General features: G+C 34.2%; 1 protein-coding gene across 2 annotated transcripts in view; it reads left to right on the top strand.

Moving 5' to 3' along the window:
* The first annotated feature begins 3295 nt into the window (after nt 1–3295).
* Nucleotides 3296–22510, top strand: part of pla2g6 (phospholipase A2, group VI (cytosolic, calcium-independent)) — a 34341-nt gene continuing 15126 nt past the window's right edge. Inside the window, exons 1-9 of one of the 2 annotated variants that reach the window (XM_056447815.1) lie at nt 3296–3395; nt 7061–7275; nt 7721–7936; nt 9939–10119; nt 13462–13649; nt 16012–16108; nt 16191–16373; nt 17970–18078; nt 20870–20986. In XM_056447815.1, coding sequence (XP_056303790.1) covers nt 7067–7275; nt 7721–7936; nt 9939–10119; nt 13462–13649; nt 16012–16108; nt 16191–16373; nt 17970–18078; nt 20870–20986 — 1300 coding nt within the window. In that variant the 5' untranslated portion in view covers nt 3296–3395; nt 7061–7066. The remainder of the gene's footprint in view (nt 3396–7060; nt 7276–7720; nt 7937–9938; nt 10120–13461; nt 13650–16011; nt 16109–16190; nt 16374–17969; nt 18079–20869; nt 20987–22510) is intronic. The other variant, XM_056447816.1, reaches the window with a different exon arrangement.

Here is a 22510-nt window from a genome sequence, read left to right as displayed (position 1 = left end):
GACATTTATATTATACATTTTAATTAATAATATTTAATGTTTAATGTTAAAAATCTATTTCTTACTATTAAAGGGCTGACCAATCAAGCATTAATTAGGGGGGTCAATCCTCCCCAAATCCCCCTGTAATTCGCACCCTGTTTATAACAAATATTGACATTCTGAGTAAATATATATTGTTAGTAAATCGTTTGGTGTGTTGTAACCAAAATGTAAACTGTAAACTTGAAATGTATTTTACTTTTATTTTATTTATTTTGTATTTGGATGCCATTTTATAGAATTGAAAAACCCTTACGGAAATTAACCATGGGCTACTACAAAATAAAGGTTAGTGTAGTTGGATAGTTTACCCAGAATTAAAATTTACCCTCAAGTGGTTTGGTCACACATTAAGTTAAGTTTTCATTAGTTAATGCTAGTTAATATATTAATAGTAATATTAAACGGATAATGAACAATACGTGTAGAGCATTTATAACTTAATATTTATTACCTAGTAATTACTAATGTTCATTCATGTTAGTACATATTAACAAACAATTAAGCTAAAGAAACTTATAAAGGTTTGCTAGCTTCCTTTATTTTGTAGAAACCAGTACGATAACCATTGATTCCTTAGTAGGAAAACAAATACTTTGGACGTCAATGGTTACTAGGTTTCCAAAAAATTTTTTAAATAATACATTTTTTGGTGTTCAACAAAAAAAAAGAAACACAAGAATGTTTGTGACATGTGAAGGGTGAGTAAATGATGACAGAATTTTCAGTTTTGTGTGAAATGTCCCTTTAAACCATGGTGAGCACAAATGCATTATGGTTTTATTACATAAACCATCGTTTAACCATGGTATTTGTGGTAAAAAGAGCATTTGTTTGAAAGACATCTGCTGTGTACTATGATCTACCAAAAGGTCTGTTGTATGAACAATCAAAATGTGAATCATCTTAAAGCATATTTTAAATATCTATACTAGGAAATGTCACGTTGTAAAGAAGCATTGCATCTCTGTGCACATACAGTCCTGTAGTCCACTGTAATACACATGTGCATCCGTTTTTATAGTTTGTACAGTGTAACATGATATGTACAATGATTTTGAAAATCTAATTTTCTAAAGATTTCGAACACCCCACAAAACACGTTTGTAGTCGTGAATGCTCAAAATACATGAATAAGTTTGCATTTTAGTTTAAAAAGTTTCTGTATAAACATACGCTTAGAAATGTACTAAAATTGCTGACAAAAAGTGTTCTTAAGTCTCAATAATTTTTTGGGTCAGGGAAACAACTAACTTTAATGATGTGTATACAGAACATCCTGTTTTGGTTGTCAATTATGTACAAAACATCCATATATGCATATAATCTAAGTGCTACATTTGAATTTGATCTTCATGAATGTTGGAAAATTAGTTGTACATGGCCAACGTGCATCATTTAGTTTGCTTATTCATATATTCTCTCATGGCCTTATGGATAGTAAAGTGTATGCAGAATCTCACTGGAAGTAGGTTTTCCAAGTACATTTTAGACAACTGGAGTATATAGAGCCAGATCATTCTCAAAAGTAATTCATTCACAAAATAAAATTCATACATCCACAACACAATTAACATTTACAAAATCCAATTCGTAAATTCAAAACACGATTCAAAAGTACAGTTGAAGTCAGAATTATTGGCCCCCTGAATTATTAGCCCCCCTGTTTTTTTCCCCAATTTCTGTTTAACAGAGAAGATTTTTTCAACACATTTCTAAACATAATAGTTTTAATAACTCATTTCTAATAACTGATTTATTGTATCTTTGCCATGATGACAGTAAATAATATTTTACTAGATATTTTTTAAGACACTTCTATACAACTTAAAGTGACATTTAAAGACTTAACTAGGTTAATTAGGTTAACTCTGCAGGTTAGGGTAATTAGGCAATTTATTGTATAATGATGGTTTGTTCTGTAGACTATCGAAAAAAATAGCTTTAAGGGGGCTAATAATATTGAACTTAAAATGGGTTTAAAAAAATTAAAACCTGCTTTTATTCTAGCAGAAATAAAACAAAACAGACTTTCTCCAGAAGAAAAAATATTATCAGACATACTGTGGAAATTTCCTGAATCTGTTAAACATATTTTGGGAAATATTTAAAAAAGAAGAAAAAAGAAAAAATTCAAAGGGGGGCTAATAATTCTGACTTCAACTGTATGTAAATACAATTCATAAATTTAAAACACGATTCATAAATACACAAATACAATTCGTAAATTCAATTCACGATTAGAAAAATACAGAAATCCAATTCTTATATTCAAAACATGATTCAAAAATACACAAATCCAATGTGTGAATTCAAAAAACAATTCAAAAGTACGCGAATCCATTCACAAATTCAAAAAAGATTCAAAAATACGCAAATCCAATTTTTAATTCAAAACACGATTCAAAAATACACAAATCCAATCCGTAAATTTAAAATACGATTAAAAAATATACAAATTCAATTCATTTGGTAAAAATATTTATGATTTTCACTTGTGAATTCACAAATTCTGTGTTCACAAGTTGACAAATTGGATATTGTAAATGTGAATTGTGCTAAATTTTATTTTATAAATGTATAATTTTTGAGACTGATCTGGCTCAGTAGGAGTACTGTATTTTAAATTCCATAACATTAGAAGCTATGCAAATACGTAATATGCATAATGTTTTCACAAAGTTCATATGGAGACGTGAAAACTGTACATGAATTTTCAAAACTTTTTAAAAATTTGTTCTAACCTCCATAGCATATGGTCATATACACATTTAAAATCTTGATGTATTTCTTTTACGAATATATGCCTCAGTCAAATCTAAAAAATTTTTAAATAAAAATAAAAAATAAAGCTCTCAACACCTACATTAGTTATCAGAATATCTGAAACCTCCTAAACTTACTTCACACCAAGTCAAAGTTAATTATTATTACTAGAAACTAATCTATAAGGTTAATAGTAAACCTATACATAACGCTGTAATAGTTATTTTTATATTTTCCCTTATAAATATAATGTTTCATCCAAAAACTGCTAACAATCCCCTTTAAATTAAGAGCTATTTGATTATTACTGAAGTCTAGAAGCTACTAGGTCGCCTAGACCTTATTAATCATTAAACACGGGTGAATCCTAAAAGAGCATTTCCTCGGCTTCAACCGCCCCTTCACCTTCATTGGCCGAGCTTGCAGTTGCGCACTGGATACGCGCATGCTGATTGGTTGTTGCCTCTGCCAGTCAAGCTTACACAAGGTTGGTTGTCATGCAGTGATTGTTGACGTCCTATCAAAAGTCAGCGATTTACTGACTCTGCGAAGCACTAACAGTATAGGATAATGAAATAGCGATAAAGGTAAGGCATTAAGCAAAGCATATACTACTAAGAAGTTTAATAGTTTATAGATAATTACTATATAATTGGGGTATCTGCTTTAAAATGAGTGTCGACTGTTGGTGTGGCTCTAAATGACAGTCATTTCAAGAGCTGTTATTTTCTTTTACGACTGTTTGAGAAACTGTTGGGTTATTGTCATCTGCATAGTGATTGTGAAAACTTAAACGGCGAGCTGTCATATGCTAGTTAACGGTGTGAGGGACGTTTTCGGTTGCAAGATGAATGTGCACGAGGCTAAAAACAACACTTCAGACCAGTCATGTATCATTTACAGTCGATGGAAATGTTTTTTTTTTTCGCGGAAAGCCTCTGGTTGAGGTTTTTTTACCTGTTTTATTTTGAATTGGTTTCATTTGAACAGAAAGTTGTTTTATTTTTAGATGTGAAACTCACAGTAATGTCTCACTCGATCCCTCCCAGCCTGACTGACTTCAATACTGATGATGAAAAGACTGGTGAATGTTACTGCATCACATCATGCATCTAGAAAATATATTATTATAAACTAACGTTACATCTATGCAGGTCAAAGCAAAAGTAAATTCTTGAAATGTCGTTGGATTTAAAACAAATGGAAGTAATGTGCTTAGCTAAACACAACCTGTGTATAAATATTTATATTTAAAAAGATTGTTTACTCAAAATGAAAATTCTGTCATTGAGCAGTTCCAGCATTATGGATGTGACATTTGCAGTAAAATCTCAAAAACATAATTTCACAAAGAAAGTATATGTTAACCTTATATTGAAATATATTTTTATATTTTCAAAAACTACTAACCACAGAGTTATGGGATCAGAAAAATATCAATCTGTAAAAATTTTATATTTTAAATGAGGAAAATAAGCATGCGTTATGGATGTGATGAAAAAAGTGTGCGAGTTTACAGTATACAACATAGATTGTAGAAATTCTGTGAATTAAACTGCACAACCCAAAAGAAACAATGCTAATCAAAAGGATAAAAGTTGGCTGACTATAGGACAAACATGATTGATTTTATTTGATTTTAGATTTTTTTTAGGAAGAAGCTTTGTTATGGATGTGACATCTCTCAATTATGGATGTGAAATTGCCACTTGTGTGACTTTTGCAAATCAAATATAATTGTTTGAAAACATTGACATTTTTTGAGTAATTTAAAAGAACTTTAAAATACATGCTCACACAAAAAAATGCAGAAACGGTTTCACTATTTTGCCGAAAACTTAATTTTTTTTTCATGGCAAGGTTGACATTTTCATGGAATTGCTCCATTGTTTACTCATCCTCAATTGTTTCAAAGCTTTTTGATTTTTGTTTCTTCTTCGTTCATTCAATATATATTTTTTCCTTTGGCTTAGTCACTTTATTTATAAGGGGTTCCGCCACAGAGGAATGAACCACCAACTTATCCATCATATGTTTTACACATCGGATGCACTGAAACTCAGTACTGGGAAACATCCATACACACTAATTCACACACATACAGAATGGCCAGTTTAGTTTATTCAATTCACCTATAGTGCATGTCTTTGGACTTGTGGGGGAAACCGGAGCACCCGCAGGAAACCCACGCCAACATGAGGAGAACATGCAAATTCCACGCAGAAATGCCAACTGACCCAGCCAGGACTCGAACCAGCTATCTTTTTGCTGTGAGGTGACAGTGCTAACCACTGAGCCACCGTGTCGCTCTGTTTCTTCTATTGAACACAAAATAAGGTATTTTGTAATAAGAATGTTGGAAACTGGTAATCATTGACATCCATTATAGAAAAATGTGTACTTTAGGTGTGATCCCATACAGGTTTCTATTTTTCAAAATATAATATTTTGTGTTCAACAGAAGAAGAAAAAAACTTAAAATGGTTTAGAGATTATAAATGATAACAAAATAAATTTTAGTATGAACTGTCCCTTTAAATTACAGAAATAATGTTTCAAAATATTTTAAATTGATTAGTGCAGATTCTGAAGTGCGGTGTGTAATAACATAAAATAATAATAATAATAATGGACATTATTGTGTGCAGATTTTTTGTTTGAATTAATATGATATATAATATGAGTAATAATAATAATGCGGTTTTTTTAAATAGCAAAATAAAGCTTTATTTGACTTTTTTAATTAAAGCTGAAAAACTGTAAAGGGATAGTTCAGCCAAAAATGAAAACGTGCAGTTTATTTATTCATTCTAGGTGCAATTTTGTGTTTGTTTTTACATTACAACATTAAAGAAGAAATGTGGTTCTTGGTGATTCATAAAATAAGTCAGTGGTCGCCACGATTGACAAGTAGACCTTTATCACGCTACCAGTAGATCCTGAAAATGACAGAAAATTAGGTACAAGAAATGCATCCTAATGCATCTTTTTCGTGGTCCAACCTCTGTTCATCTGCTCGTCATAAGCCATCCCGCAATCATTTTTTGAAAATATATATATTTATATGATCTGATTACTTTTAATGTCACAGTGCATTGGTCACCCAAATTTTCATCCCTACAAATGCCATCTTCCCAGATTTTCTTGGTTGTATTAATTAAAAAGTTAAAAACAGGTTAAACTAGTGCTTTACATAGTTAAAATTGTTAAATTAAAAGTTTGAAGCTGGAAATGCAAATGACAAATGTAGCTTTATTTTTCTGTCAAGTTAATTTTGATGGGGTAGATCTTGCCTTTCTGTAAGTTTGAGGTTAGGTATCTTAGACGAATGAAGGTTGGTGACTTCTGATGTAAGTTCAGGGCCCACAAAATCTGGTAGCCCGAAGTCTCAGGGCTATTGTTTCTTCAGTCGGTCTACCAAAATTTATCTACACCTTGCTCATTGTAGGCACAGTGTACATAGAGTTTGGTAGCCCAACTGAAAAAACAATAGCTCTGGGACTAGTCATGGGATGATAACCTTTTTCAAGATATACCGCGATTTGGAAAAGTGTTTTAAAAACTCAAAATTTTGTGTAATATCGTTCCTAAGGTATGTGTACGATTTTTTTTATTTGCATTTTTTTATTTGTTAGGACAACAGTATCTTCAGCAGAAAAAAATATCCAAAGATGTCATTTTAAATTGTAAAGAAATCTGTGTGTTTGAAACTAATGAAGACAGCAGAAGTCAGTGATTCATTTGAATTATTTAGCCTGACATGTTTACTGCTCCAAAATACTTTTTAAATTTTTCAAAAAATAAAATGTATTGTATTCAAAGGGGAAAAAGTTTTTTTGTATTTTACACAGACATTGAAAAAGAATATATTTTAGAGCATTGACCACAATACCGTTGTATTTATGTCCAAGGTTATCATACCATCAGAATCTTATACCAGCCCATGCCTACCTGGGACTTTGGCCTACCAGATTTTGCAAGCCCTGAAGTAATTGGCTACCAGAAATGTTGGGAATTCAAAAATCTACAGTCTCTACTCTCTACAGTCAAAACTAAATAATAATACATGATTCCTGACAATACATGACATATAACCAATCTGTAAATAGAAAGTAACTATCCCTTCAAACAAGTTAAAAGAGGAAACTAACCATTTTTAAAGATCCTCAACCGTAACTGTAAAGCTATGCAAATTCATTGGTTAAATGAAAAAACAAAACCATTATCGTTCCACTTTGCATTCTCCATGCAGGTTACCATGCAGTTCCTGGGCCGTATTTTGGACACTGTGAGCTCTGTGTCAAGCCTGTTCTCCAACCCGTACCGCGTGAGGGACGTCCAGCTCTCGGACTATAATGGCAAAATATTACTTCAGCAGGAGGGCAGACTCGTCCTGTACAGAAACCAGCAGAGCCAGTCATGGGACTGCCTGCTACTCTGTCCTGAATCTCCATCTGTGGCCCTGAGGTGAGTCCCGTAAAATAGGGCTGCACGATATTGGAAAAAACTGACATTGCAATATTTAATTTTTCTGTGATACACTTTGTGATATTGAGTATAATTTCACCAGATGACTTCAATGGCTTTATTTGAAAAAAACAACATTATTTTAGAGTAATTGGGATTATTTTGTACAATATTCGCAGAACCTATTATAAACCAATGCATTTGCAATACTCAACAGCAATATTGATATATTATTTTATCTTTATATTTTTCAAGTCTCATGCAGCTCTACTTCACAGCCTGTCAAATAGATTTGCTTTAGATCAGCTTTAAATGAGCATTTGGGAAGCCTTGGCCACAAAGAACCATTGTTTAGCATTTATTCTTCATCTGTCACAGTTTCATTAGCTCATCCAGCATATGGGTTTGAGGAAGAAGTTGAATTTGGTTTTTTGTCTGTGCTCAGGATGTTCCAAACGGCCTCAGAGGAGGACGCGATGAACTGGTTTCCTCAATATGCCCTGAAGCTCCGCCCGTTTTACGAGATGCTCCGCCCACCGGTGAAACCCGAGATGCTGCAGCCAATCGCGGATTGCGTGCGGAATCACCCTGATTGGAGCTCGGCTCACATTGCCGTGGACACCGGACTGAGAGACTGCCTCAAACACAACTACATCCTCAGGTCAGACCACACACTGGTCGCAGTTCAGAGTTCATGTGAGACCTTTTGACACAGTATAGCAGTAAACAGCTGTAAAAGTCATGAATCTTTTTTTTTTTTTTTACTGGTAAAGCATAACACACTGAAAAGCGTCTGTAATGACCTCAACTGTGGTGAGTTTGTAAACACGCAGGGGTATAATTGTTTTTTTTTTTTTTTTTGATTTTAGGGGAAACAATTAAACAAAATAATTGTTAAATTGTTAATAAAACAATTAAAAATTAAACTAAGTCAATAAAAATAAACAGAAAAAATTATAAATATATTTATATTTATCTATTATTTGTAATACAATTTTGTCCTTTAATACAAGCAGTCAGATATATAAACTGTACCTTTAAAAACTCAACACAGGACAACTCAAGCACAGAACAACATGAGCATTCATGGTGTAAAAACAAATGTAAATATCCTGCTAACTTTCTGAGCCTTGTCAGGCGAGTTTTTACATTCCTATGATTGGTCGTTCGCTCAACAGAAAGGGCTGCGATTAGCTCTAATGCTCTGGCGCTGTTCACCGATGATAAACACTGATAAACGGCATCGGTGATCACAACTGATCCATGATAGATGCCGTGGAGAAAACTCACTCTGCAGATACATGCTCATGTCTGTATCCAGAAGTATTGCTGTAGCAGCCGAGAGGAGAGGAAAAGTCACGCCAGCAGGTCAGAGGTCCACAGCAAGAGAGAGAGAAATTGAGTTTACTTTCATTTTCTCAATTGCAGTGAAATAGAGGCTTCTTCTGTCCAGCAAACTTACAAGCAGTGAAATTGTGCGCAGTTTTTAAGTAGTTGGAGCGTTGTAACCACTCACTCAATTGTTCGTGTTTGCATCACGGTGCACCGAAGAAACAATTCATTTTGACACCCCTAATATATATATATATATATATATATATATGTATGTATGTATGTATGTATGTATGTATGTATGTATGCATGTATGCATGTATGCATGTATGCATGTATGTGTAGTGTTTTTTTTTTATATGTAGTGTTATATTGCAAGTCTTAAATTTCAAAGGTCTTAAAAAGTCTTAAATTGAATGAAATTTTGTCATGTAGGTCTAAAATCATAAAATCTAAAATCAATTTTTCTTTGTTTATATAAAGCTACCCAATATACCCTTTTTATATTTCTGGGTTTCTCAGTAGCGAAAAGCATCATGGTTGGGTAAACAATAAATAATTATTTTACAATCCTATTAGCTGAAATAATGAAAGAAAAACTCCACGATGCTGTTATCAAGACTTTTAGAAAAAGGAAAAAAAAATGTGTGAGACTGATAACTGCAGCCAGAGGATAATGTCAAATTTACTCTCAGCCCCATAGACACTGCATTAGAAACACCTTGTATAAGTGGTAATTCTTTTTTTGTAATTGGACGCAAAGTTGATATATTACATTCAGTAGAGCATATAAATGTTCATATGGTTTTTTGAAAAAAATCAAAATATTAAAACTTTCAAGGATTTTGGTTTTTAAAAAGTCTTTAAAAAGTGTTTTAAAGTCTTAAATTTGACTTTGTTAAACCAGCAGAAACCCTGGTGTAAATGCAAAATTTGTAAATGAAATTTGTGTGATTTAAAAAATAAATAAATAAAAAAAACTTCAAAGGTAATGTAAAATTAATAAAGTAAAGTTTTTAAATTATTTTTTTTTTTTAAATGCTTATTGGTTTTCCACAGTTTTGCACATCTGAAGTAGGTGGGGTTACGTACAAAGTGTGCCTAATTTGTACACATTTTCTTTCCTTAAATAAAATACAAATATATAATACAAAGTATGCAGCTTCATCACAGTACACACAAGTGAGATTAAACCCTGATAAATAAAACAAAAACTAACCTCATGTAACGAATGGAGGAAGATCAAACAGACTCGGATAGAAAGCAGTCTCTTCACTTAATAATAATCATTGGACTTAAGCTTTTATGTTCGTGTGTGTGTCCTGCTTCAGCCAGATGAACTCTCGTGACGCTCAGGGTCAAACGCCGCTGCATCTGGCCTGTGAGAGAGGAGACGTGGGCTGTGTGAGAGAGCTCCTGGAGGAATGTCAGGCCCGCACAGACGTCAAGGATAAGAACGGAGAGACGCCCATGCACTGCGCTGCCAAACAAGACTCTGCCCTCATCATAGAGGTGAGAGGTCAGCTCTGGGCTCACAGAAGGCCTGCTGAATATATTCAAAGAAAAATAACATTGCAGCATGGCTTGATGTGATTGGTCAAATGAATTACCTCATAAATATTAAGGGTTAGTTCACGCAAAAATTAAAAAGCGCTCACTATATACTCGCCCTCAGGTGGTCTCAAATCTTTGAGTTTCTTTCCTTCTGTTGAACACAGAAGCAGATATTTTACTAAATTATTTAAAACAGTATGCATCAACATCTATAGTATGAAATAAACATACTATGCTAGTCGAGCTAGCATTTTTCACCAAAATATCTTCTTTTGTGTTCACCAGAAGAAAAAAATAAGTGAAAGGTGAGTCAATGGTGACAGAATTTAATATTATTGGTATAATTATTAGTTTAATATTATATCTTTAATATCATTAACTTCTGCTAAGCATGATGGCAACATGCAAATTTTGTAGCAAACACATCAAAGCAAAAAGCACACCACCAACAGCTAAAACTTGTTAACAGTGACTTTGAAAGTTAGCAACATTCTGATTTGTTTAAAAAAAATTAAGCTTGCTAACAATATGATAAACATGTTAAACATTTTTTAGAAACATTAATTTGTGCTAGCAACTTGATAAACATGTTAACAATATGTCATGCTAGCAAATGTGTTAACTATAATAGAAACATGCTAGCATGTTCAACATGTTGGTCATGGATTAATGCTTAGAATCAAGCTTGTTACATGTTGCTGTCATGAATTAACATGCTAATAAAACCTTAACCATGTTAGCAACATATTTTAATACATTTACTGTTATTTTTAGCATGTTATAAACTTGCTAACAGCGTTGTAAATATGTTAGAAACATGCTTGGTCGTGTTTTATATTATCAGTGTTATGCTGTGTTCACACAAGACGCGGCGCTCACGAATAAATCGTGCTATTTGCACGTACATAGACGCGTGAACATTTTAAGTTTACTAGCTTCATTCACGCATCAAATTCACTTCACAATAGACGCAGATTCGCATCCTGGGCAGGGCTTTTGTCTGCCCCGTGACTCTAGTTTCATTGCTAAGTGGCTAACATGGATTATATTGAGAGACTAGCTGTGTTTATGTGCTGAAGGAAGGCTGAAAAATAGCGTAGATTTGTTCGGCGCCGTGTCTAAGCCCACTATATCCTTTCACAGGTGCACCCAGCTCTGGAAGTTCCTAAACTTTTCCAGAAACTATACTTTGATAGAGGCTTTCAGTGGTGCTTCAGACTGAGCTGAGCCCAGTTTGATGAGCTAATGTCTGGTCTCAGCAGGAGGATTTCCCCTCAGGACACTAACAACAGGCACTACATCATAATCATGCCCCTACAAGAGCAAGCTCTTGATTGGTTAACATGGCACGAATGTCTGCTGAAATTCAGATTTTCCAACTTGAGAAATTTGCACGAATGCCCAAAACGCTCAACATATACATCATTCACGGCACCTCATTCTTGCGAATCGCACCGCAGTATGTCTAATCACGTCTTTGCATTGACTTAACATGTAAATCACTTGCACTTAACGTTTCATTCGCGTCTGGTGTGAACGCAGCATAAGAAACCTGCCAGCAACATGTTATTTAGTGTTAGCAATGTCTTTTATATTACTATAGTATTATTTTATAATGTAGATAGTAGGGCTTAACAATGAGCATCAATATCGCAATGTGTATATGTGCAATAGCCACATCAAAAGATTAGATTTATTTTTTAAAGATTAAAAGACAAAGATATTTAATATATATAAAAATATATAAAAAATATATATATTTATACAATGACCATGTTATTTTATGTTTGATTGTTCAATTTCTGTGCTTGAATACTGTTACAATTTCCAGAAAACCATCTCACAGCAAAACAAATTATCGCAATGTCTGATTTTTATAATATCGTGCAGCCCTATTAGATGTTAGATTAGATGTGTTTTTGGTAGTTTAATTTTACAGTACATTAGTGTTATTATAGTGCATTTCTTATTCGTGAGACGTATTTATTGTTAATAATAGTCACAATAAATAACTATAAATATTCTGTAGTCTTATAGCTTGTAAGAATCTTGATGGTTGTGTGGGTCTCGTCTATCAAACTGATCTTTAATTTGTATTTTCTATTGGTTTGGAGTCAGGTGATTGGCCAGTCCACAGCTTGATTTTCTTTCTCTGAAAGCATTTGATAGTTTCCTTGGCTGTGTTTTGGATCATTGGCTACGTTTACATGGACATCAGTAATCAAATTATTTGCTTTAAGAGAATGATAAGAATAAGGTGTTTACATGAGTTGCTTTTTGAGTGTTACTTTCATTATCCTGTTTTACATGTTATAGCACATAATTCGATTAACGTCATCGCGTCACAGCGCTATCTGCATTTCCTCCGGACTTTTTATGTAATTTTGGGTGTTTCATTTTTAATTCGTGGACTTTAATTGCAGTTTGGCACTTTTACTTTCACTCACGAACATTTCCTGCACGCCAAACGAGATATTGGATCCAACTATGAACTGCTGGAAGAGTTATTATTTAATGGAAGTTCTTACCGCACGCTGAATGGAAGAAGAATAAAACCCTCCGCATTTCACGATGCAGGTGTCTGCGGTCTGCACTGACTCGGTAGGTGCAAAGAGTGTTAAGGTGTTTACATGTATGTAATGCACTTCAATAATGTGACTAAAATCAGCAAACTCCACACGTCTTAATTTGATTTCTCTTTAGTTCGATTATGACCTTAATCTGATTAAATTAATCAAAAATCGCTGTTTACATAGCTAACTCTTAATCGGAGTATTGTCTTAATCGCATTAAAATCTAATTATTGGTGTCCCTGTAAATGTAGTCACTGTCTTGCTGAAATGTCCATCCTGGTTTCATCTTCATCATCCTGCTAATGTAGATGTTGGACTGAAGCAGCTAATAATAATTTACAATGACGAAGGGCAGAGGGTTGCTGAAGAACTACTGAGAGATTTCAGCTGCTGTCTGGGCTTTCGTTGCCTTTCTACACCTCCCTTTCTTCATGTGTTCAATACTTTTTCACTGCGTCATTTCATTTTATTACACATAACTAATTAGATTTGTTTTATTTGCATACATAAAATCCTTTGGTTGTTACCAACATCCAGGGAAAATTCAACACCATCTTTAGAAATATGTTTTCTGAGAAAAATGGAGACATGTTCAATACTTATTTTCCTCGCTGTATAACACAATTTTCAGTAAAACAAAAATAATCAGTTCCGTAAAGCCTTACTTCTGAATGCTGCTCTCGGATAACTGTGTTTTTATTATTGTGTATTTTTCGGTTTGTTGTAGGTGTTGTGTGCACAGTTGTGCGCGGGAGTGAATGAGCTGAACGCCGCGGGTGAAACACCAATGCACATCGCGTGTCGTCTCGGGAGGGTGGAGGTGGTCAAGGGTCTGCTGGGAGGCGGAGCCCGCTGTGACATCATGGGAAACAATGGTTTTCCAATCCACGCCGCCATGAAGTTTAGTGAGAAGAGGTGAGGAATACGAATCGTTACCATTTCGTTGGTACACTACTTTTTATTTGCAGATTGAAATCCAAATATAAAATACCATTTTTTTTTTAAAGTGCTGATTCTAAACATCAGATCAGGGTGTGAGTTTGTACAGGGATTACGACGCTTACGGGTTGCGATGCTGACTCTAATGCTAATATATTTTACTCTCTGTAGTAAACTCTAGGGATGCTCTTTTTATCTTCCCAATACCAATTCCGATACTTGAGCTCAGGGTCGATACCTGAGTGTCTATCTGTAGCACTGGATAATTTTATGGTGTGCTTCAGACTTATCCATTAATAAAACATGAACTAATACATACAGTGAAGGCCTTGGAAGGCCGAATAGTGAAACGGAACAAGATCCATGGGAATAGCAGCGTTTGGACGGCCTTTTTCTTTCTCTACTAACGCGTCTGTGGCCATGCCCCTTTGCTGTGCGAGGTGTGTGCGCAGTGAATGCGTGTAACCTGAAACGTTTGTGATCTCATTAACCCGGATGTATTTTTTTGTAGACCCCAAATGTGTTCGCTGTAGGCGTTGCTAAGCTAGCTCTGTAAAAGCCAATGTCTCCTTTTGCATTAAAGTTTGAGCATCTTACATTCAGAGATGGTGTGTGCGTTCGACTTCATGCAGCGCTGTGCTGATTGATCGAAATCTGTCTTAAAGCGGTGCTAGCTGGTTGGAAATGTTATTTGGATTGACGCTGCGCCGGCGCCATGTGACTGTCACATGTGGCCTTAAAGTACCGCGACAGTGCTCCGAGATCAGACGACTGATTCAACCGGTGCAGCATCTGAAGAGCGACTACTAGAGCTGTGATGGCGACACCGATATTACATGATTGGCCGAGTTCAGTGCATGACAACAACCACGTGTGTTTCGGGTGTATTATTGGACACATTCTGGTTCACAAATTTCAAAACAAATAATTCACTTTTCATACCATCTCTATCTTGTATATATCATGCTTATTAAAAGACTACACATATTTACTGCAGTAATCATCTTTTGTTAAATAATCTGGTTATAAAGGCTAGATTGTTTGCGTAGGTTTATTTTCAACCTTTTTTATACAGACTATTTACTACATTCAGCTCCATGAATGATTTAAATTATATATTTTAGTAAATAACATAAATATGAACTCAAATAAGTATTACAGACTTGAAATAAAATAATTGTCATCATTGATCTTGACACCCTAAAGCAGGGATGTCAAACTCAATTCCTGGAGGGCCGCAGCCCTGCACAGTTTAGTTCCAACCCTAATTAAACACAGCTGATCAAACTAATTAAGTCTTTCAGTCTTGTTTGAAACCTACAGGTAAGTGTGTTGAAGCAGGGCTGGAACTGAACTGTGCAGGGCTACGTCTGATAATAGACATGCACAATATGCAACTTTTTTTTTTTTTTTTTTTTTTTGAATAATACATTTATGCAGTCATTAACATGTTTTGACAGTCAATATAACTGTGATTTGATGCCTCGCAAAAGTTGTAGACACCTTTAACAATATTTAAATGCTTTTGTGATGCAAAATGAATTTAAACATCCAGTTACTCTTTACACCGATTAAGAAACCGACTACTGTAATACTACTATTACTACTATAATAAAGAAAATCTACTCTAACTGTAAAACTAAATAAATTGCTAAATACATGAGTGTAAAACCTGCAGCCCACAACAAATGTTGAAAGTTATTGCTTATCACATTTAACAAACCATTTACTACGAATTTTATGTAATTTTGCTCACATGGATAATTGAATATTAATCAGATGATGTCATTATATTGCTGTGCCGTCAGCCAACCGTTGCATTGCTGATCATGATTTCGAGGATCGATAGATCTGTTCTTCACAACACACGCAGTGATTTTAGATCAATTCATTCAGAGATTTTAATCTGATTCACAAACTTGTTTGAAGAACCAAATTAGCCAGAGATCAGTTATCAAGATTAAAAGATCCAGGATCTGCCAAATCATCTTAGATCATTTAAGCGAGGTACGAAAAACGGACCCCTGGACTTTTTTACTCTATAATGACCTAAGAGCCAATCACACAGGAGAAATGTGCAACAATGGGAATCTAAAAGTGTGTTATTGGAGATGTACCCCGATTTGTCAGCCACCGAAAATGTATTGGGCAAAAATATGCTATTATGCCATTTTAATTATTTTCTAATTTTTGTGGCTTCAGTCAATGTCGGGTACTCTTTTAAATCTGGAAGCATTAACAACTTCTATCGAAATATATATTGTTATCGTTCAGTATGGAAAATAATTATCGAGATTGCATTTTTTAACCTCATTCTTTTGATTTTTCTCTCTTTTAGTTGTGCTGAAGCCATTTTATCCTCAAGCCCAAATCAGCTTCTGGCGGAGGATCCGGTTTATGGTGGGACACCTCTTCACTGGGCCAAAACTGCAGAGGTCAGGAGAAACTTCATTTTTCTTCTGTCCACAAGTAATTGTGTGTTTAATATAGTCCTGTGTTTTCTCTCTCTCTCTTAAGATGAGCCGTCTTCTGCTGGACAGAGGATGTAACGTCAACTACTTGAGCAAGACTGGAGAAAGTCCTTTGCACATCCTGACCAAGAGGGGGCGCTTTGAGGCCGCAATGACCCTGCTGACACACGGAGCTGACGCTAATATTAGGGGTCAGGATGGAAACACTGCACTGCATCTCGCTATGAAGGTATGATGGAGGAGCTCATAAAGACTGTCAAGATCATGTAGATATACAGCTGAAGTACGAATAATAATAAATAATATTTTACTGAATGTTTTTAAAGACACTTCTATACAGCTTAAAGTGACATTTAAAGGCTTAATTAGGTTAGTTAGGTTAACTAGGCAGGTTAGGGTAATTAGGCAAGTTATTATATAATAATGGTTTGTTTTTTAGACTATCGAAAAAAATATATAGCTTAAAGGGGCTAATAATATTGACCTAAAAAAAACCTTTGAAAAAATTAAAAACTGCTTTTATTCTAGCCGAAATAAAACAAATAAGACTTTCTCCAGAAGAAAAAATACTATCAGACATACTGTGAAAATTTCCTTGCTCTTTTAAACATCATTTCAGCTTTATTTTAGTTTAGTCTTAATTAGTTCAGTACTTCGAGTTAGTTTTATTTAAATTCGACTTATTTTTAGTGGAATTTTTAAAATATAATTTATATTTTATAGTTTTGTTGAACAAAAAGTTTTAAACATTTAGAAAAAAGTTATTTATATTTTGGTGATAATTTCTGTATGTTTTTAAAACTTTTTTTTAATTGTATAGTTTCTCATTTGTAGTTTTTGTTTTATTTGAAGCTTTATTTTTACTAATTTATCTTGTCTTTTCCTTATTTAGCACCAATTTGCCAATGTCAATTTTTAATATATATATACATTTTTTAGTCAAATGTCATTTTACCTATACTGCTTTTGTGCTTGGCTTGGTGTTTTATTTGTTTGTTTTAAGTTATAAGATTGTAGGTGTTTACAACGATTTGACTGATAAATATAAATTTGTAGCTAAATTGTTAACGGTGCCAAACATCATTTCCCGTTGTTTACATCTTTGTTTACGTCCTTGCTACAACATACCGTGAACGTTAAACACTATGCATGTCATAGATCAATTTTAACAAAAAAAATACTTGCAGGTTGTGGCTCACAATCCACAGCTTTTTTTATTATGGTTGGAGCTGCTCCTCCTTTGGGGAGGTTTTAGCCAAATCCAGCACTGAACTAACAGATTCTGGAAGTTCTCCTTTGTCAAATGCTAGTTATATCTTTTTTATAATTCTCTGGAACATAATTAAATTTAAATTATAAGCACTTCTGTCTTTGTTTTGTGTCTTTTAGAAGCACAAATACAGAAACAGAATGAGCTCTGTGGAAATAGCAGCATTTGCACAGCATTTTAGCTTTCTCTGCTACAACATTAAAGCACCTCTAGCACCTCTAGATCTCACTAACCTGGATGTATTTTTTTGTAATCCCCAAATTTCGTTCGCTGTTGGCTTTGCTAAGCTAACTCTGTAAAAGCCAATGTCTCCCTTTGCATTAAACTTTGAGCATATTACTGTACATTCAGAGATGTTGTTTATGTTCACAGATCTACATTACACATGAACTAAAGTTTAAAATATGATATCGTAGTGGACCACCCCTTAATGTTGCTTTAAGTTCTAGTAGTAACTCTGATCACATTCTAACTGACGTTAATTACCTCTTAAATCTTTCTTAAATAATAAAAAAGAGAGTAGGTGTATTCGTTTTGTCGTGTTTGTCCCCACAGCTGGACAACATGGACCTGATCAAAGCCCTGATGGTGTTTGGAGCAGACGTGGAGGTTCATAATGATGTGGGAGAAACACCAGGCCTCATCGCCGCTCGAACCAGCAAGGGTGAGAGAAAAATGTGCTCTCAGAGGTGTATATGACAGAGATTAGACACACAAAACAGGCTCTTTCACGTTTCTTGATGCAGTGTATGAAGTGTGCTGCATGACCACATTCAGTGTTTTTGCATGTCAAAGTAATGTCATCTAACCAGGGTTTGAACTTAACTGCTTGGTAGTCAATTTGACTGGTAATTTTTAAGGTATCAGTAGGGCTAGACAGAATCTGCAATCTGAATCTTAACTAAAAACTTAATATATGAAATAAAAATAATACCCTTTTAACTTTTATCTAATGTTTACAATGTAAGTCCAATTAGATCCACGTATTTGGTAAACAAAGCAAGTCTCTCATATAATATAACTACTAAAGGACAGAAAATATTACTGTACAAACTGTTTTGTAAATAAACCAAATGAACACTTTCATATTAATCAATAATATTACTGAAATTAATTGGAAAAACTGAATAAATATAAATTAACACACATTTACACAAGTAAATAAAACGACTAAATGATGGGCAAAAAATTCTATGTGGGCCTAGGTATCGGCCATTTAGAACTAGTGTTGTCAATATCGATATTTCGTTAAGTATCAATACTGGAATATTTAGAAGAATGCGATCTTGTTAATATTGATACCGCATATACTCCCTTTTGGTTGAGAAGGTTTTCAGTTTGTGAACAAACAAACAAATAGGAAGGACGCAAACAGGCCAATATGCTAGCATTGCTACTGGGTAGTGCCTGGTAAATGTGCTAATCCAATAAATTTAGCGAAGCACTGATGAAGAGTGGTTTCCTCTCAGTATGGGTAATGGTATCGAATATTGATGTTTTTCAAGGTATCGTATCGAAGTTAGAAATTCCAGTATCGTGACAACGATATTCAGTATGTCTGAAAGCCAAATGTACAAAAAGTATCGTAATTAAGCTATGATGATCATAGATTTAAACGTTTGTTATGAAATCTGAATCTGTATTTATTTTCAGCTCCTTTAAAGTCAAACCTTGTTTGCAGATTCAAAATTCTCTTAGACTTTTGTTGTCTCTTATACGTTTTAAGTGTTTCCCCTCTGACTTAAATGTTAATTTCCAATTATTAGCTTAATCAATGAATAAAATAATAGAAATAAGTGTATCATTAACTTCTACATCTAATGAAGTAGGAATGTGCAGCTGAATACAGAAATAATTGTATAACTTCTTATTTAAATCAACAAATCTACATATATTCTATCTGTAAAGTCATGTCATTCAGGGCACCAGAAACCGTATAATCTGAAAATATCTTAAATTATCAGGAAATGTTATGAAATATCAGGTGATATATGTAAAGAAATTATACCCGCTATGCCTTATTTTGCTAATGTGAAAGGCTTACTTGAGTTGGAGGGTCATTATAGCAACCACATGTAAAATGATAGTAAATTTACAAATGTATTATTTATGAACTGATACACGTTACCCGCCACAGTCAGTTCTGACACACATTTGGCAAGTTGGTGTATGTTAGTTCAAACCCTGCTTCCATCTAACCATTAACAACAATACATTGTGTCAATATGCAACATCTAGAAATGTGAAACGGTTCACAATGCAGGTGTGTGTAAAATTCATTTGTCGAATTATTTGTTTTATTTTTTGTGCCTTAAATGTAAACAGTTTAATATTTTGGCAAATCATAAACGCATTTTCTAAATTCGGACAATATTTTAATGTCTTAATTTATTGCTTGATTATGATGAAATTGTTAATACATTCTTAATCTAAAAGAAACTTTATTTTTCTTTCAAGTACTTTTTCAAACTTGCAAAAATAGGGCTGCACAATATATTGAAAAATTATCATTATCACGATGGTAGTATATGCAATGCCCATATCGCAGACATTAATTTTATCTGACCAATCAAATTATAGCGCCTTTACTGTCTTCATCCCCCCTCTCCAGTAGGTACTGTTAGCTGAACCTAAAGCTGAAAATAAACATTAATCCTGAGACAAAAGAGGGACAAATATGGAGCCAGATCAGTCTCAAAAATAATATATTTAGAAAATAAAATTTAGCACATTCTTTTGAATCGTGTTTTAAATTTACGCTTTGTATATGTGTATTTTTGAGTCGTGTTCTGAATTTTCAAATTGGATTTTGTATAAAGTATGAATTTCACTTTGTAAATGTATTATTTTTGAGACCGATCTGACTCCATAAAAAATGACAACAGCCAATACAAATCAGAATTTTCATCAAGGTTTTCAGCTATTCGTAATGTTTTGTTTTTATTAGATTTAATTTGCTCAGAAAAAAATCTATTATCTGTTTATTTTTGTATGATCCTTACATAAATGTTCTGATTAAAAAAATGTATTTTTATAGTTAATTATATTGTAAAAAAATATTATTATTGCGACACTCAATAGTAACATCGTATATATTTTCCCAGTATTGTACAGCCCTAATCGATAATTTTTTTATTTAAAAATTTTTGGTTTTTGTTTTTAATTGACAACTTAAACTGTTCATCTTAACCATAAGGAGTGGCTGTTTTCTCTAAAAAACCAGCTGAAGCTGTCCGACAAGTCCTGATGTTTTCATTGGCTGACAAAAAGATTATCACTGTAAACTATTTAATGCCTGCATTTTGTGCATTTAACCATAAGAATGAAATGTCATGTTCTACTCATGCTGTTTTGTTTTCTCATTCATGCATTTAGTCAGCACATACTCACCTTTTCCTTCTTTGTCTTGCGTGTGCATGGCGTGGCATGCATTTAATCCTCCGCTCCGACCGAAGGCTCCAACCGTAAGGTGCTGTTGAACATGCTGTGTAGTGTAGGTGCCGAACGCTGCCATCCTCCATCTCTCAACAGCCCCACTCACAGTCTCAGAAAAGCTCCACCCCCTGGCATAGGTAAAGCTCCACCCACAAACAAATGCATATTTCCTGATGACATCTTTCAGTGCTTCATTCCTTTTTTTCAACTTGTTTATATTTTACATTATTTAAAATGTTTATTTTTTTCAGTGAAACAAGTGTGACTAGCTAAATTTTGGATGGCTGCTAACTAGGGCTGGGTGATGATACAAATGTCACTATGTTATTTAATTCTGATTCACAAGCTCTCGATTTGATTCATGATTCAATTTAGTGAATATAGATTTAATACAAATAGATATTTCTTAAAAAATTATCAGTGAACAGTTTTTTTCTGTTTTTTTTTACTAGTGCTGGACAAAGAATAATCGTGATTATTCGTATTCAAAATAAAAGTGTGTTATATATGATATGCATCTACAATGTATATATTTATTATGTTAATGTAATACACGCATACATAACACAACTAGACACAAAAAACTTAAGATATTTAATTTTATATATTTATATATAACTCATAACTCATATAACTCCTATAACTACATTTTATATGGAAAAATGAATAAACCTTTTCTCAAATATATACATGCATGTGTGTATTTATACATTAAACAATAATTATACACCATACACACACATACACTCATCGGCCACTTTATTAGGTTCACCTGTCCAACTGCTCGTTAACGCAAATTTCTAATCAGCCAATCGCATGACAGCAACTCAATGCATTTAGGCATGTAGACATGGTCTGGAGTTATGCAGAAGAGCATCTGTAAATGCGCAACACGTTGAACCTTGAGGCAGATGAGCTACAGCAGCAGATGACTACACCGGGAGCCACTCTTGTCAGCTAAGAACAGGAAACTGAGGCTACAATCCACACAGGCTCACCAAAATCAGACAATAGAAGATTAGAAAAGCGTTGCCTGGTCTGATGAGTGTCAATGACTGCTGCAACATTTGGATGGTAGGGTCAGAATTTGGCATCAACACCTTGAGAGCATGGATCCATCCTACCTTGTATCAACAGTTCAGTTTGGTGGTGGTTGTGGTGATGTAATGGTGTGGGGGATATTTTCTTGGCCCATTAGTACCAATTGAGCATCATGTCAACGCCACATCCTACCTGAGTATTGTTGCTAACCATGTCTATCCCTTTATGACCACAGTGTACCCATCTTCTGATGGCTACTTCCATCAGGATAACGCGCCACGTCATAAAGCAAGAATCATCTCAGACTGGTTTCTTGAACATGACAATGAGTTCACTGTACTCAAATGGCCTCCACAGTCACCAGAGCTCAATCCAATAGAGCACCTTTGGGATGTGGTGAAACGGGAGATTCGCATCATGGATGTGCAGCTAACAAATCTGCAGCAATTATGTGATGCTATCATGTCAATATGGACCAAAATCTCTGAGGAATATTATCAGTACCTTGTTGAATCTGTCACGATGGATTAAGGCAGTTCTGAAAGCAAAAGTGGGTCCAACCCGGTACTAGTAGGAAGTGACATCACATCCAACATCTTGCAAATCACTGCAAACAGAAT

Source organism: Danio aesculapii, chromosome 22 (assembly GCF_903798145.1).
Source record: "Danio aesculapii chromosome 22, fDanAes4.1, whole genome shotgun sequence".
Classification (NCBI taxonomy): domain Eukaryota; kingdom Metazoa; phylum Chordata; class Actinopteri; order Cypriniformes; family Danionidae; genus Danio; species Danio aesculapii.
Note: the sequence above shows the minus strand (reverse complement) of the source record. Positions and strands in the feature narration are given on the sequence as shown.